This window comes from Thermomyces dupontii, assembly GCF_041956625.1.
Source record: "Thermomyces dupontii strain NRRL 2155 unplaced genomic scaffold VTN31scaffold_1, whole genome shotgun sequence".
NCBI lineage: Eukaryota > Fungi > Ascomycota > Eurotiomycetes > Eurotiales > Trichocomaceae > Thermomyces > Thermomyces dupontii.
The window spans coordinates 2,711,254-2,723,365 of NW_027192307.1; the positions used below are offsets into that span (position 1 = coordinate 2,711,254).

The 12,112-nt window shown below is 48.0% G+C and overlaps 5 protein-coding genes across 5 annotated transcripts; 4 read left to right on the forward strand and 1 right to left on the reverse strand.

The window, feature by feature from the left end:
• Positions 1 to 1,049: 1,049 nt before the first annotated feature.
• VTN31DRAFT_1022 (uncharacterized protein) lies at positions 1,050 to 1,751 on the forward strand (the record flags this gene model as incomplete). Its single annotated transcript, XM_069401034.1, has 4 exons — positions 1,050 to 1,137; positions 1,191 to 1,324; positions 1,383 to 1,535; positions 1,584 to 1,751. The coding sequence occupies 4 exons, from the start codon at positions 1,050 to 1,052 to the stop codon at positions 1,749 to 1,751; spliced, it is 543 nt and encodes a 180-aa protein (XP_069263878.1).
• Positions 1,752 to 4,095: 2,344 nt separating this feature from the next.
• VTN31DRAFT_1023 (uncharacterized protein) lies at positions 4,096 to 7,724 on the forward strand (the record flags this gene model as incomplete). Its single annotated transcript, XM_069401035.1, has 9 exons — positions 4,096 to 4,135; positions 4,186 to 4,223; positions 4,280 to 4,576; positions 4,634 to 4,931; positions 4,990 to 5,274; positions 5,333 to 5,367; positions 6,287 to 6,430; positions 6,497 to 6,700; positions 7,569 to 7,724. The coding sequence occupies 9 exons, from the start codon at positions 4,096 to 4,098 to the stop codon at positions 7,722 to 7,724; spliced, it is 1,497 nt and encodes a 498-aa protein (XP_069263879.1).
• Positions 7,725 to 7,751: 27 nt separating this feature from the next.
• Positions 7,752 to 8,526, forward strand: VTN31DRAFT_1024 (uncharacterized protein; the record flags this gene model as incomplete). The annotated part of the gene is made up of 3 exons (XM_069401036.1): positions 7,752 to 8,016; positions 8,119 to 8,203; positions 8,277 to 8,526. 3 exons carry the CDS (start codon positions 7,752 to 7,754, stop codon positions 8,524 to 8,526), a joined length of 600 nt encoding a protein of 199 aa, XP_069263880.1.
• A 464-nt stretch (positions 8,527 to 8,990) lies between these two features.
• On the forward strand, positions 8,991 to 11,147 carry VTN31DRAFT_1025 (uncharacterized protein; the record flags this gene model as incomplete). Its single annotated transcript, XM_069401037.1, has 1 exon — positions 8,991 to 11,147. One exon carries the CDS (start codon positions 8,991 to 8,993, stop codon positions 11,145 to 11,147), a length of 2,157 nt encoding a protein of 718 aa, XP_069263881.1.
• Positions 11,148 to 11,240: 93 nt separating this feature from the next.
• On the reverse strand, positions 11,241 to 12,042 carry VTN31DRAFT_1026 (uncharacterized protein; the record flags this gene model as incomplete). Its single annotated transcript, XM_069401038.1, has 2 exons — positions 11,241 to 11,672; positions 11,758 to 12,042. The coding sequence occupies 2 exons, from the start codon at positions 12,040 to 12,042 to the stop codon at positions 11,241 to 11,243; spliced, it is 717 nt and encodes a 238-aa protein (XP_069263882.1).
• Between the last annotated feature and the right edge of the window lie 70 nt (positions 12,043 to 12,112).

Below are 12,112 nucleotides of genomic sequence, written 5' to 3' on the forward strand. Positions count from 1 at the left end.
AATCGATGTACGATTGGCACGCAGCGCACCCTGACAAGGGAGCTCAATTCAAAGTTGCCATGGAAGGAATTATTCGGAGTGGTTAGTCTAAAGCTAATTGCGAACTCGACGGGACTCCGTGCTAACCCTAACCCTAAGGTCTAGATCCTGGGATGTTTCTTTTTGTCGAATGGTTCGACAAGAGACGAAATGAACTACTGAGAGTTGTTGAGATTGGGAGACAGAACCAGATATTCTCAACTCTGCTTACTCAAACGTTCACAAACATCACGCTCGATGAGCGCGAAATTTCGGCCTCCTCTCCTCAGCAAGCCGCTGTCGACAACTCGGATTCCGGCCAAAATATAATCTACGCAGCCTTCAATTTGTTTTGGAATATGTCAGATGAAGACTGCTTGGCAGTGCTACAAGACCTAGTATCTGTCTTAAAACGTAACGCACGAGCAGTGCTGCTGATCAACGAGCTGGTTTCCCCTGAGCATGGCTTGTTTGCGCCACATGACGAAAAGATATACCGCCGCCGAGATGTTACCTTGACCACGATGCACAATGTGAAACCGCGGACGGAGAAAGAATGGATGCAACTCATTCAACGTGCTAGCTCATCATTCGTGGTGCGTTTGACTTGTCCTTGCTCCGTACTACTAACTGACCAATATGTGGAAGACTAGCTGCCGCACTGCCTATACGTCCCACAGCTGTCGATGTCTTCTGGAAGTGCATTGGAAGGAAGAGTGAAACGTACTCTCCCCTTGACATTCTGTCAGAATCCGAGCCTTACCATACTCATATTTTGTGAATTTTGCTTTGCGCATACGCTTGCAAGACTATATTGTACCACGTATGGCGACATAGTCTCGATCCTTCTTTTTGGCCCTGACCTCGTCTGACTGTAGTTTCACGTAGTGCAGTTCGTCTTACCGAGCATTGAAATTGGAGGTCTACATGCACATTAAATACCCTCTGAGTATACTTTCTGGGAACTCACCACGTTCTGGGTTTTCAGCAACTCATAACCGGCTTCTGGAAACGGCAGTTACTGCTCAAACATGGACCACACAACCTCTGAATATGCGAAAACACTGCGAATGAATCATTTCAAACCAGATGACGTGCCATGGCGCCGTCTGGGCCAATGTTAGTCAAAGTAATTTCACTCACATGCTGACAGTCTGATGAAAAATCCGCAGATTTATACCGGGTGATTGAAGACGGATCGAATACCCAGTATCGCCTTGCCGTCATTGAAAGCCTATTGCCTCCACGAAGCACTGGCCCTGTTTTCCATTTTCACGAAATGCATGACGAGGGCTTCTTCGTCAAGGTACGTCAACACTGCGTCCCTCTCCAGCTGACAGATCCATCTCTGAACGTGATGACAGAAAGGCACTGTACGATTTCATTCTCCGGGCAGACCTGATATCGATGCAAAGGCGGGGGAGATGGTTACCGTTCCAATTCGTTTACCGCACCGCTTTAGCAACCCATTCGATGAGGAAGCTGTCTTCATTAACACTATCACGCCGGGATTCTTTGTTCGTTACTTCTCTTACTTGGAAGAACTCATTGGCGACGGCGCCCAGTTAACGCCGGAGGTGAATCGGGCTGCGCTGATGCGCTTTGCCACAGTTCCCCTCGGAAACCCAGATCTATATCTGTTCTCTGAAGAGAGTACAAAGGATTCGAGTTCTTCAACGCGCGAAACAGATGAAGAGGAAAAGGAGGAGCAGGCCAATGTGAAGAACTCGTAAAATGATTGACGGCTACATGGTAGCTAGGCTAGGGTAGTGACCAGAAACAATCCAAGATGAGTCGGAAAGGTTTAAGTTAGGATTAGGGCTAACGAAGTAGTATCGATGGATGAACTTGTCAGCCACGTACCACATAAGATCATTCCTTGACGTTCCAGGGTAATTTCTGCAAAATAAACACTCTTGAGAACTGCAAATCGGCCAAAGGCTGCGGATAGTCCCAGGAGTACACACCTCGCCGTCCGGTACACTGGACTGACCCCTCGACCTCAGCGGCTCTTGTAGGTAGTCGTTATTGCCTTAGATGAGGTACAAGTCTCATAAGTATGTGTTGAGACCTTTGTAACCACCGAGCTGGGTTGTTTTTGTTTGCTCCCAGTTATCCACAAATGTCAAAGCAGATCTTACGCTAATAGGTACTAGATTTAGTGTAACTGTGCATCAAGGTCCTGAATCAAACAGGACTAATAGTTGGCATTTGTGCGCACTATGAACTGGGACCGTTGCACAGGCTGTATTGATAACAGCAGATGTACAGAAGGTATGCTTGCCATAAAATCCTTTGTGCGTCGATCCGGACACCTGTATGTATCAATTTTTAAGGGGTCCGAAGGACTTGGGATGGATAAGCAGGGGAACTCCGAAATACAGAGAACAGCAAATGCTCCAAAAGATTACCTACTCTTTTTCCTCGTCATCATGCCGTTGATATCGAAGACCTCAAGTGGACACCTTTGGCTCTGCGAAACTACGCACATATGACTTCTTGCAGATGGATGACGAACGACAGGGCTTTTCCGGTCGAATCGCCAGCTGCATATGCCTGCGACGTGATGGATTGTGTCTAATCTTCTATCATCAACCGAATTGAAGGAGAAAGACCCCACTCTCAAGAAGCTTTCGTCCTATATTTTTATTAACTGCTGCGCTGGCTCAGAGGGTCCAATCTCCCTAATCGAGTCAATACTTAACAAGAAGCTGGTGGAAAATCGCTTGCCACCCGTGGAATTTGTCCTTGCTGATTTGCACTCACACAGGGAAGCCTGGGCAGAAATCCATCAAAAAAGCAAGCATATTCATTACATTACTGAGCCGGTTGATGCTACGAATACTACTGTTGATTATTTATCATTAATTGGAAGAACGGAGCAGAACTACAAAGATCACAAAAAGCCGAAGGAATGTCGACTGTTTACCATGTCTTTTCATCATTTCAGAGACGAGGACGCGAGGAGGGTGCTCAGGAGCACTATCAATGGTGCGGATGCGTTTGTGTCTGTAAAGGGCATTGAGTGCGAGACTATTTGGACTTGATACTGACGAGTTGAATCAGGATATTCGAAATTGCTCATCGCACTCCTGCTGCATTAATCCACGTAACATTGCTCCTGATCGTTCTTTATTTTCACAATCACGTCTTTCTGGTACTCACCTTTCCACCTGTTTTTCACTTACATACTCCCAATATTTCCTCTGTTCTATGCCTGGGATAGCTATGCCTCATGTTTTCGTGGACGAACTCCAGAAGAAATAATTGCTTTGCTTCAACCTGAACGGAGGGGATCAATTGAAACCTTGAATCTCTGGGAGCTTCGGATTGGCGAAGAACTGGTGTTTCCTCCATTCGGCTATTTGTACTGGTACGCTGGTGTCAAATGACAGCAGGGATACGATTCCATGATGTTGCTTGTTAGCTCGCTCCGATTCACCAACTCGCAACTCAAGACAATGAAGAACTAGCAGCATCTAAGTATCAGAATTCAATCATAATAGGTACAGAGTACCTTTTTGTTTCCGTTGCAAGTCTGTTGAGATTTTAGGGCAAGTTGGAGTTGGCCCCATAGAATTTCCGGGTTAGGCAATGGATATGGAAGGGAGTACTGTAACCGAGACCTACCTACGGAGTACATCAGAACAAAATTGAATGTTACGTGAATACAAGGATGATTGTTCTATAAGTATCCATTCTCCAAGCCGGGTTACATTTTCTGTGCAACTAGCCGGTTGATGGCTCATAGTACTCATGCACGGAAGCAACATTGAGAGTTATTTAATGGACTCTGATCCAACTTTCTTTTGGTCCGATACTTACTCTTCATGAAAAAGTGGCAAACAAGTCGGAGAAACGAACTGTGGACTCTTGACGATTCGTTTGCAACGGTGTCTCGAGCAACTGATAACACTATTAAGAAACTGCGGCTACCTTCGGCCATTCGAGAAATTAGGTAGGAGAAACAAGATCTCTGGAGTCTAATACTGGGCTCTGACCACGACGAGAGTACCATTACAATCAGGGGACTGACTTGTAGATGGCCAGATCTCTCTTTCCCTGGACATCTGCACCATGAGCGAGAAAGACTTTCATGTCATCATCATTGGTGCCGGTGAGAAACTCAAGTTCTTTCGAGTGTCATTACTCACTATTGAGAAACAGGCATCACTGGACTGATACTAGCACAAGCATTGAAGAAGGTGCGAGGTCTAGATCGAAGTGGTGCAAGGAATCTGCTAACGAAGACGGCCCATAGAATGGGATTAAGTACACGATTTTTGAAAAGGAAGTCATGATGAATTATCGCAGCAACGAATGGACAATGGCAATTCACTGGGCACTTGATCGTCTCGAGAAGTTGCTTCCTACCAATATATTTGCCAAATTGGATAAGGTGTCATGCAATCCTGCCATTCCGATCAATGCAGGTGGAAAATATCCAATCATTCACGGAGAGTCTGGCAATCTCTTGGCTGGAGTTCCTTATCAGAAGGGTCTAAGGGTGCCGCGCAGCAAGATGCGAGCACTCGCTGCTGAAGGCATTGATGTCCAGGTACGGTGCTTGAACCCTTGAACTTCCAGAAGAGCCGTATAATGTTGACGCAATCAGTACGGCAAAAATCTCATTGATATAGCCTTCAACGAGTCTGGAAATGGCGTCATCGCAATCTTCAGTGACGGTACAAACGCAGTCGGGGACATCCTTATCGGAGCCGATGGTCCGCGATCAAAGGTCCGCGAGTTCGCCGCTGGCGGTGCGGATAAGGCCGCCGTGACCAAGTTCCCCATCTTTCATACCAACATGACCGTGTGCTATGGGGATGCGGAAAAGGCTCGATATCTGAGAGAAAGGTTTCCGACGAGTTACCTAGCTCTAAGCGATCGATCTTTCCATGCATTCCAATCGAGTGGGTTTCATGTACCAACTATTGCAATTCACCTGAAAATATTCTTACCTATCGATAGTTTCTAGCATGCCTGATGGACCAGATCATCCAGAGACTTGGATTTTCCATCTGGCAATGGCTTGGTTTGCGGACTACGACAACTCGCTGTCGTACAGTGAGCGACTGAAGCTCATCAAAGAAAAGGCCCAAACTCTCGGCGAACCGGCTAGATCCGCTTTCACATGGATTCCCGACGACACTCAAGTTCACAAAGCAGATATTAGCTATTGGATTCCCAAGAAGTGGAACAACCGCGGTGGCCGGATGACCCTTGTCGGAGATGCTGCACACCCTATGCCTCCATGTGCGTATTTCTGTCCCGAGGCGTGAAATATCCCAAGTTTAACAATAAGGTGGTTTAGATCGAGGACAGGGTCTTAATCACTGCATCTGCGATGTCAGTCACTTGACAGAAGCCATTCTCCTTGTAAGATCAGGCAGTGCAAGTCTTTGCGAGGCTGTTCACGCCTACGACACAGAGGTTTTGGCTCGCGGACAGGAGGAGGTTGAATGCTCCGTGCAGAATGGTTTTATGTTGCACGATTGGGATAAAGTGCAGCAGAGTCCAGTGTTCACAAACGGCTTCAGGCCGATGACTGGTCACAATAAAGACTAATAGCAGTCCCAGTTATTAGTAGGTGGAAGCTTTGACCTTCTCCAATCCTTGAACAAGAGCCAAGAACTGTTGAGATTGGTGTTACAAGGGAAACTGAGGATACAACTACTAGTTATTGTCATTTACTGAAGATGAATGTCACTTTGTTGTGCTGATATCCCCGATAAGTTCCTAACAATGCCTAACAATGGATTGACTTAGGGTCAAGCATGAGAAACCAAACTCGTGTGGCAACACAACTGCCACTACAAGCCACTGATTCTGTGACTCCGAACTGATAAAGAATGCCCAGTTTCCATAATATTGAAGGTAATATGCAATCCACTTTTGAAGAACACTGTTAGGAGCGTCGTACAAGCGCAATTGTACAGATCCAGCATCCGAGTGCTTTGGGCATCATGTGTCTGAATTACTCCTGGTGTACTCGCTCTTTCTCTTCCCCGCTTTTATCCGGATTCCCTACCGTTTCCAGACTCATCCAGGACCCTCTGCCACACAGTAGCACAAAAAATGGACAATTATGAGATATCTAGTGGGGAGGGATATGCTACAAGTCAGGGTATGCGTAGAGCACCAATTTCCGGCTGCAACAACATAAAAGGAGGCAAAATCGTTTGATGAGAGATAATCAGCTATTCTCAGGCAGGGAAGCTTGCATATGTTCGAGAATTCGCCGTACTCAGTCACCATGACGGGACAGCTTCCTCGTGTCTTTGCTCTCACTATTTGTGCGTATCGATTGCCAGGGATGGACGAAGAGGCTTATCATCGCTACACGAGTGAAAAGCATGCGCCTCTCGTGAAAGAGCTTCTGATCAAGAAGAGAATCCTTGGTTATACAATGGTGAGGAAAATCTTCTTGTCTCACAAAGGATCCAAGGTCTCTGGACTGAATCGTGATTGAGCACAGACGCACAATACCACGGGAACAAGACAAATGATGAACCAGATCTTTGGCGATTTTCCAGAGACAGGCATGGCGGATTTTGACTGCCTCATTCAGATCACATTCCGAGATGTCCAAGATTATATCGATGTCAGACAGGATCCTGTCTACAGGGAGGTGATCTCCCCGGATCATGGCAACTTTGCTGATTTGGCGAGAACGAAGATGGTAATTGGGTGGTTGGAGACTCACATGGCTGATGGGAAGCTTCTGTAGAAGAGATCTTGAGAATCATGGATCGGCATGTCGATTGTCCTCCTGAAAAGCTTCTACCTGAGTCCACTGGCTCTGCAGTCTGCAACTTTGCTCACTGAAACACGCATAAGTACTTTTTCAGAGTACAGTTCATTCTGCTGGGATCCCTTTGCAAAGTTCATAAGAGGATGATCGTCGCCTTTCTTCGCCGACCAATCCAATAGGGTAGACTTCTCCAATGTGGCGCCGGGACCGAAGATGAACGATTTGACAGCCTCTTCGCGTCAAGGGATGACATGATTCAACCTCGGGATATGGGTAGATAGTACCTAACAGCGTGATCCTTTCCTTTCTTGATGTTAGTAGTTACAATCTGGACCTGCTGAATAGCATGTGTTAGCATGTGTTAGGCTTGGAGTTTCCCAATGATCAGAAGGAGGGATATTCTCAAGAAGATTCATAATCGTAGAGCTGCACATTGCACATGATGGTTGTCAAGAAAATGAAGCTGCAAGTGGACTCTCTGTTGGATGTAGTGCTTAGTCAGCACTCGCTTAGGCTTGTCCAGCTCTTGTGCAGTCCACCATTCGGGGGCTTTATTCTCTTGGTGGTTCTCTACATGTATCTAGGTCATTAGTCATCCATAGATTCATACATTCATTCGGACGTCTAGTTCCACACTCTCACATTGATGGCTTACCTACGGAGTGCCTATTCTGGAAATAGTTAACCCTACATAACGTAAAGCAACGGAAATACGAACTTACGAACTAGTTATCCAGTTATGGAAAGTGGAGCTGGGAACTTGTAGCATTATCACGTGATTGAAAGGATTTCCTAGTTTCTCCGGTGTTGTCCACTCTTCCGCAATCTCGATCGGCCTGGATGGTCAGAAGGTGCACTCGCTCGAGGCCCGCCAATTGAGTCTCCTCTGCCCTTGCAACAGGGACCCCGACCACTTTGTTCTCCATCCTTGCCGTCCAAGTGTCTGCCCTGACCGCCGACTCGAAGGATTGAAGGCACTATGACCCCTACAACGGTATCTCGCGCCGTGCTTCGGCAGTCGCGATTCCTGACCCGAAGGACCGCTATCCGCCACAACTCTTCCTCGTCACAAGCAGCGAATAAAACCCGAGAGGCTGCGTCATCGACCGCGTCAAAGGCTTCGGAAGGCTTGTCTAGGGTGACTTCCACAGCTGGACCGGTCATCGCGAATGCCGCGCAGAATATTGGTAGTGCGCTCAGGAAGATCGGAGGCCCGGCCGGCCGAGTCATTTCTTTCGTGGACCGTATGAACCCCTCCTGTTCTGTTCATAGTCCCTTCAGCGGCTCTTTGTCGCCTTTAACTCTGTCATTTCCTGGTGCAATTTGCTAAACTGGATGTTATGCAGGCATGATTCCCCCGACTATCTACTACACCAAAGTCGGCTTCGAGCTCAGTAGACTTGTTTTCCGTGGCCAGAACATGTACCCGCCGTAAGTTACATTCTCCTATTCATAATACTCTCGTCACCACGGATTGTTAGCTCTAACGGTTCGATCGTTGCAGTGATCTGGCTACGTTCCGCTCGTACTTCGCGCCACTCTTCAATGCGCTCCGCAACCCCTCTACGTTGAGCAATACCGTCGGCTCACCTCAGGCTATCATCAATCGTGTGCGCAACCTCAGCAACAAGGAGCTGGCCCTGATCGGTGTGACTGCCGCAGAGGTGCTCGGCTTCTTCACTGTTGGCGAAATCATTGGCCGCCGTCATTTGGTTGGGTACCGAGGAGAGCCTGAACACGCGAGAGGTCACTAGGTAGATTCTCATACCACACTCTTCCTATGACCTGATTTTCGCATCGACACACCATCGGCATCTACAACTGTGTTTCATTTCCTTTGTTTGTGCTGTTGACGGCGGCTTGTACTATTGTATGATAGACAATGGAGAGATGTTAGCTGCGCAGATACATATACCAGGCAAGTAACATGGTAAAGAAACAACGTAAGTTGGTCTTTGTCAGTTTCTCCAAAGTGTACGGAGTACGGAGTACTTCTATCCTGTCAGCATGAAGAGCGGGTTGGATAACTAATGCCAGACCCATTTACGAAACGGAGCCTCCTGATTGGCTGGACTTTTCAGACCAATGATATTTTTTTCTTCAAAGCTACTCATACGCAGTATTGACGACCGCGATACCATCGATCTCGACGTGTTACTCGACTGTGTTTCTCTGTCAACGCGAAGCGGCGAACAAATAAGCAGACGCGAGGGTCGTCATGGATGCCCTCAAAGTCCTGACTCGCTCATCCAATATCAAACCCAAACCGATTGCCACCGCATCCTCTCGTCTTCCATCCGCCGGCAAATCCGAGAATCCCCAGCTGTTTCGCTCCGCTGATACCCAATCGTCCAAGAAGCGAAAACGACAGGATAGCGAAGAGACGGTCGATGATTCCGAGGCAAGCGATGATCAGACTCTAGACTTCTTCGGAGCGCCGAAGAGGGCCTCGTCTAGTGCGAATGAGACAGTGTTGAAACGTTCACAAAGATCAGGCGAGGCCGACCAAGAGTCTGCTGAAGATGAGGACACGAAAAGCATGGATGAAGCGCAGCGTCGCTCCATTCTCAAGTCGCACAAGATCAAGGTCAGCGATCTAAGGGATTTGAGGGAGATTCTGGCCATAAAACTGGGCGGGAAGACGAAGAGTAAAAAGATAGACAAGATGATAGCCTCTATGACGAAGAAGCAGCAAAAGCAGGCACGACAACTGTACCCGGAGCCGTTGACGTCTTTTGGAGCGTTACGCAAGAGATATTCCATATCAAAACGCCTCGAGCAAAATATAGCGGAGCAAGGCTTTCGTGTTCCAACCGAAGTCCAAATCGGCAGCCTACCTATACTTCTTGGGGGCATCTCCGTATCAACGGAGAGCGACACAGAGACTCATACCAATCCAGACCTCATGGTGGTTGCCCCTACAGGCAGCGGCAAAACTTTAGCATTCATGATCCCATTGATCCACAAGGTGGTTCGTCATCATCGAGAAAATCCGGGTAAACGTGAGATTTTCGCAATCATTGTTGCCCCGACAAAGGAGCTGGTTGGACAGATTGCCAATGAGGGTCGCAAGCTTGCTCTCGGGACTGGTGTCAAGGTTACGGCCATGCGAAAAGGCATGAGGGTAGTAGATGATCAGGAAGAACTGGAAGATGATACAGAAGGTGAAGATTCATCGTCAACTGAATCTAGCGACGATGATGAAGAAAAGCCGGACGAGTCACATGATGAAAGACGACGACGAAACGTTGCCCTCACCAAGAGCGACATCCTCGTGACTACACCATTGGTTCTAGTGAACGCGCTGTCCGCGAAACAGAAAACAGCTGTGTCCCCTTTGCCCTCGGTTCGGCATCTTGTTCTTGACGAGGCGGATGTACTCTTGGATCCCCTCTTCCGCGACCAAACAACGGCAATCTGGAAGGCGTGCACAAATGCGGATTTACAAATATCTTTCTGGTCTGCTACGATGGGTTCCAGCATTGAGGAGTTCACCAAGTCAATGATCAAGGACCGACGCGCTTCCCTAGGCGTCAGTCGTGCCGCGCCTCTGATTCGGGTCGTCATCGGGTTAAAAGATACCGCTGTTCCAAACATCAGACACAAACTGGTCTATGCGAGCAATGAACAGGGTAAACTGCTCGGTCTTCGGCAGCTGATTCATCCGACTGCGCCCGTTCCTTCGAACGAACCGCGGCTGAGGCCACCGTTTCTGATTTTCACGCAAACGATTCCTCGTGCAGTTGCTCTGTATTCCGAGTTGCTTTACGATATCCCTGTGGAGGCCGGAGGCTCTTCGCGCATTGCAGTCCTGCACTCGGACCTTTCCGAAAAGCGTCGTTCCGAGATCATGAAAGGTTTTCGCAAAGGGGAGATATGGATCATTGTCACCACTGACCTGTTGGCTCGAGGCGTCGATTTCCGCGGCGTCAACGGCGTCATCAATTACGACATACCCACATCAAGCGCAGCCTATGTGCATCGTGTTGGTCGCACAGGTCGTGCAGGTCGCGAGGGTGGCGTTGCAGTGACTTTCTATACGAAAGAGGATATCCCCTACGTCAAGAGCATTGCGAACATGATCGACATCAGCGAAAAACTTCAAGGTCGAACCGAAGATAAATCCGTGCAGAAATGGCTGCTGGATGCACTCCCAGACCTCAGTAAAGAGGACAGGAAGTATCTCAAGAAACATGGCGTCAAGGCCAGACAAGCATCAGCCAAGTTGCGAGGGGATGAGAAGCTGGCTCGTGAGGCCCGACGAAATCGGATCAGTACGAAGAGCGCATATGACCGTCGACGAGAACGGCGAAAGAAAGAAGCAATCATGGCTAGTCGCAAGAGGAGGGCAGAGTCCCAGAGCAGCGAAAATTGAGTCACACTGAATACCTTTGTCAGAATACGGAGTACATGATACCCAATATCATGAACTTGGAGTGTACCTCTAGAATAGAAATCAAATCCGATGTCACCTATTTTGCTGCGAAGGCTCAACCAAAGTCCTGTCAATGCTGACCGGGATGACCCTCTTCCCAGAATCGACATATCCGGCCAGACCCTCATCATATCGATCATAATAGAGTGCCCAAACGTCCTCTTCCTCTTCGACCGCAGCGAATGCCTCTGCCCGTTCCAGTACCACCCCAACTTCTTCATCATCCCCTTCGGTCCAATCCCATGGTCCAACAATATGCTCTATACTTTGCGTTCTATTCCCGTATTTAACTTCCATCGTATCCTTATCGACATAAAGCCAGTTGAGCATGGGTGGATCATCGGAAACGGAACTCACAAGCCCATCGCCGCGTTTTCGAGATTCATCGGGATAAGCGATGTAGAATGCTTGCGCGGTATGACTTGAATGGGTTCCAAGAGATGGATCTGCGTGGTCAAGATATGCCTGATGTACAGGTTCCGCCATTAGCATCAAATGTCGTAATCCAGGACCTAAAAAACAGTTCTGGCGGAGGTACAGTCCAAGGTACCTTATTGTTCCTTAAAACAACTCTCTGTCCATTCAACTTCTGCACTACCTCTTTTTGCCCATCGCAGTACACATCCATGAAGAATTTAGCCATGCGTTTCTCGTCATCTCGCCGACGGTTCCGTTTCCGTTGCTCGCTTGCCCCTAGTGAGATGCCGGTCACTGTCGGGATCGAGATGATGGATAAGAGACCGAACACCATTTCTTTTACTTTTTTCTTTCTCCTCTGATGCTTCTTTTCCCTCACCGGCAGATCAGCTTCATTTTTCAAAGGATGGATGTGCATCTGACTGTTTCCAAAGCGCAGGTGACGTCATAAGGTCATGGCGTCATGTCGGACGTTCTGCATGCTTGAG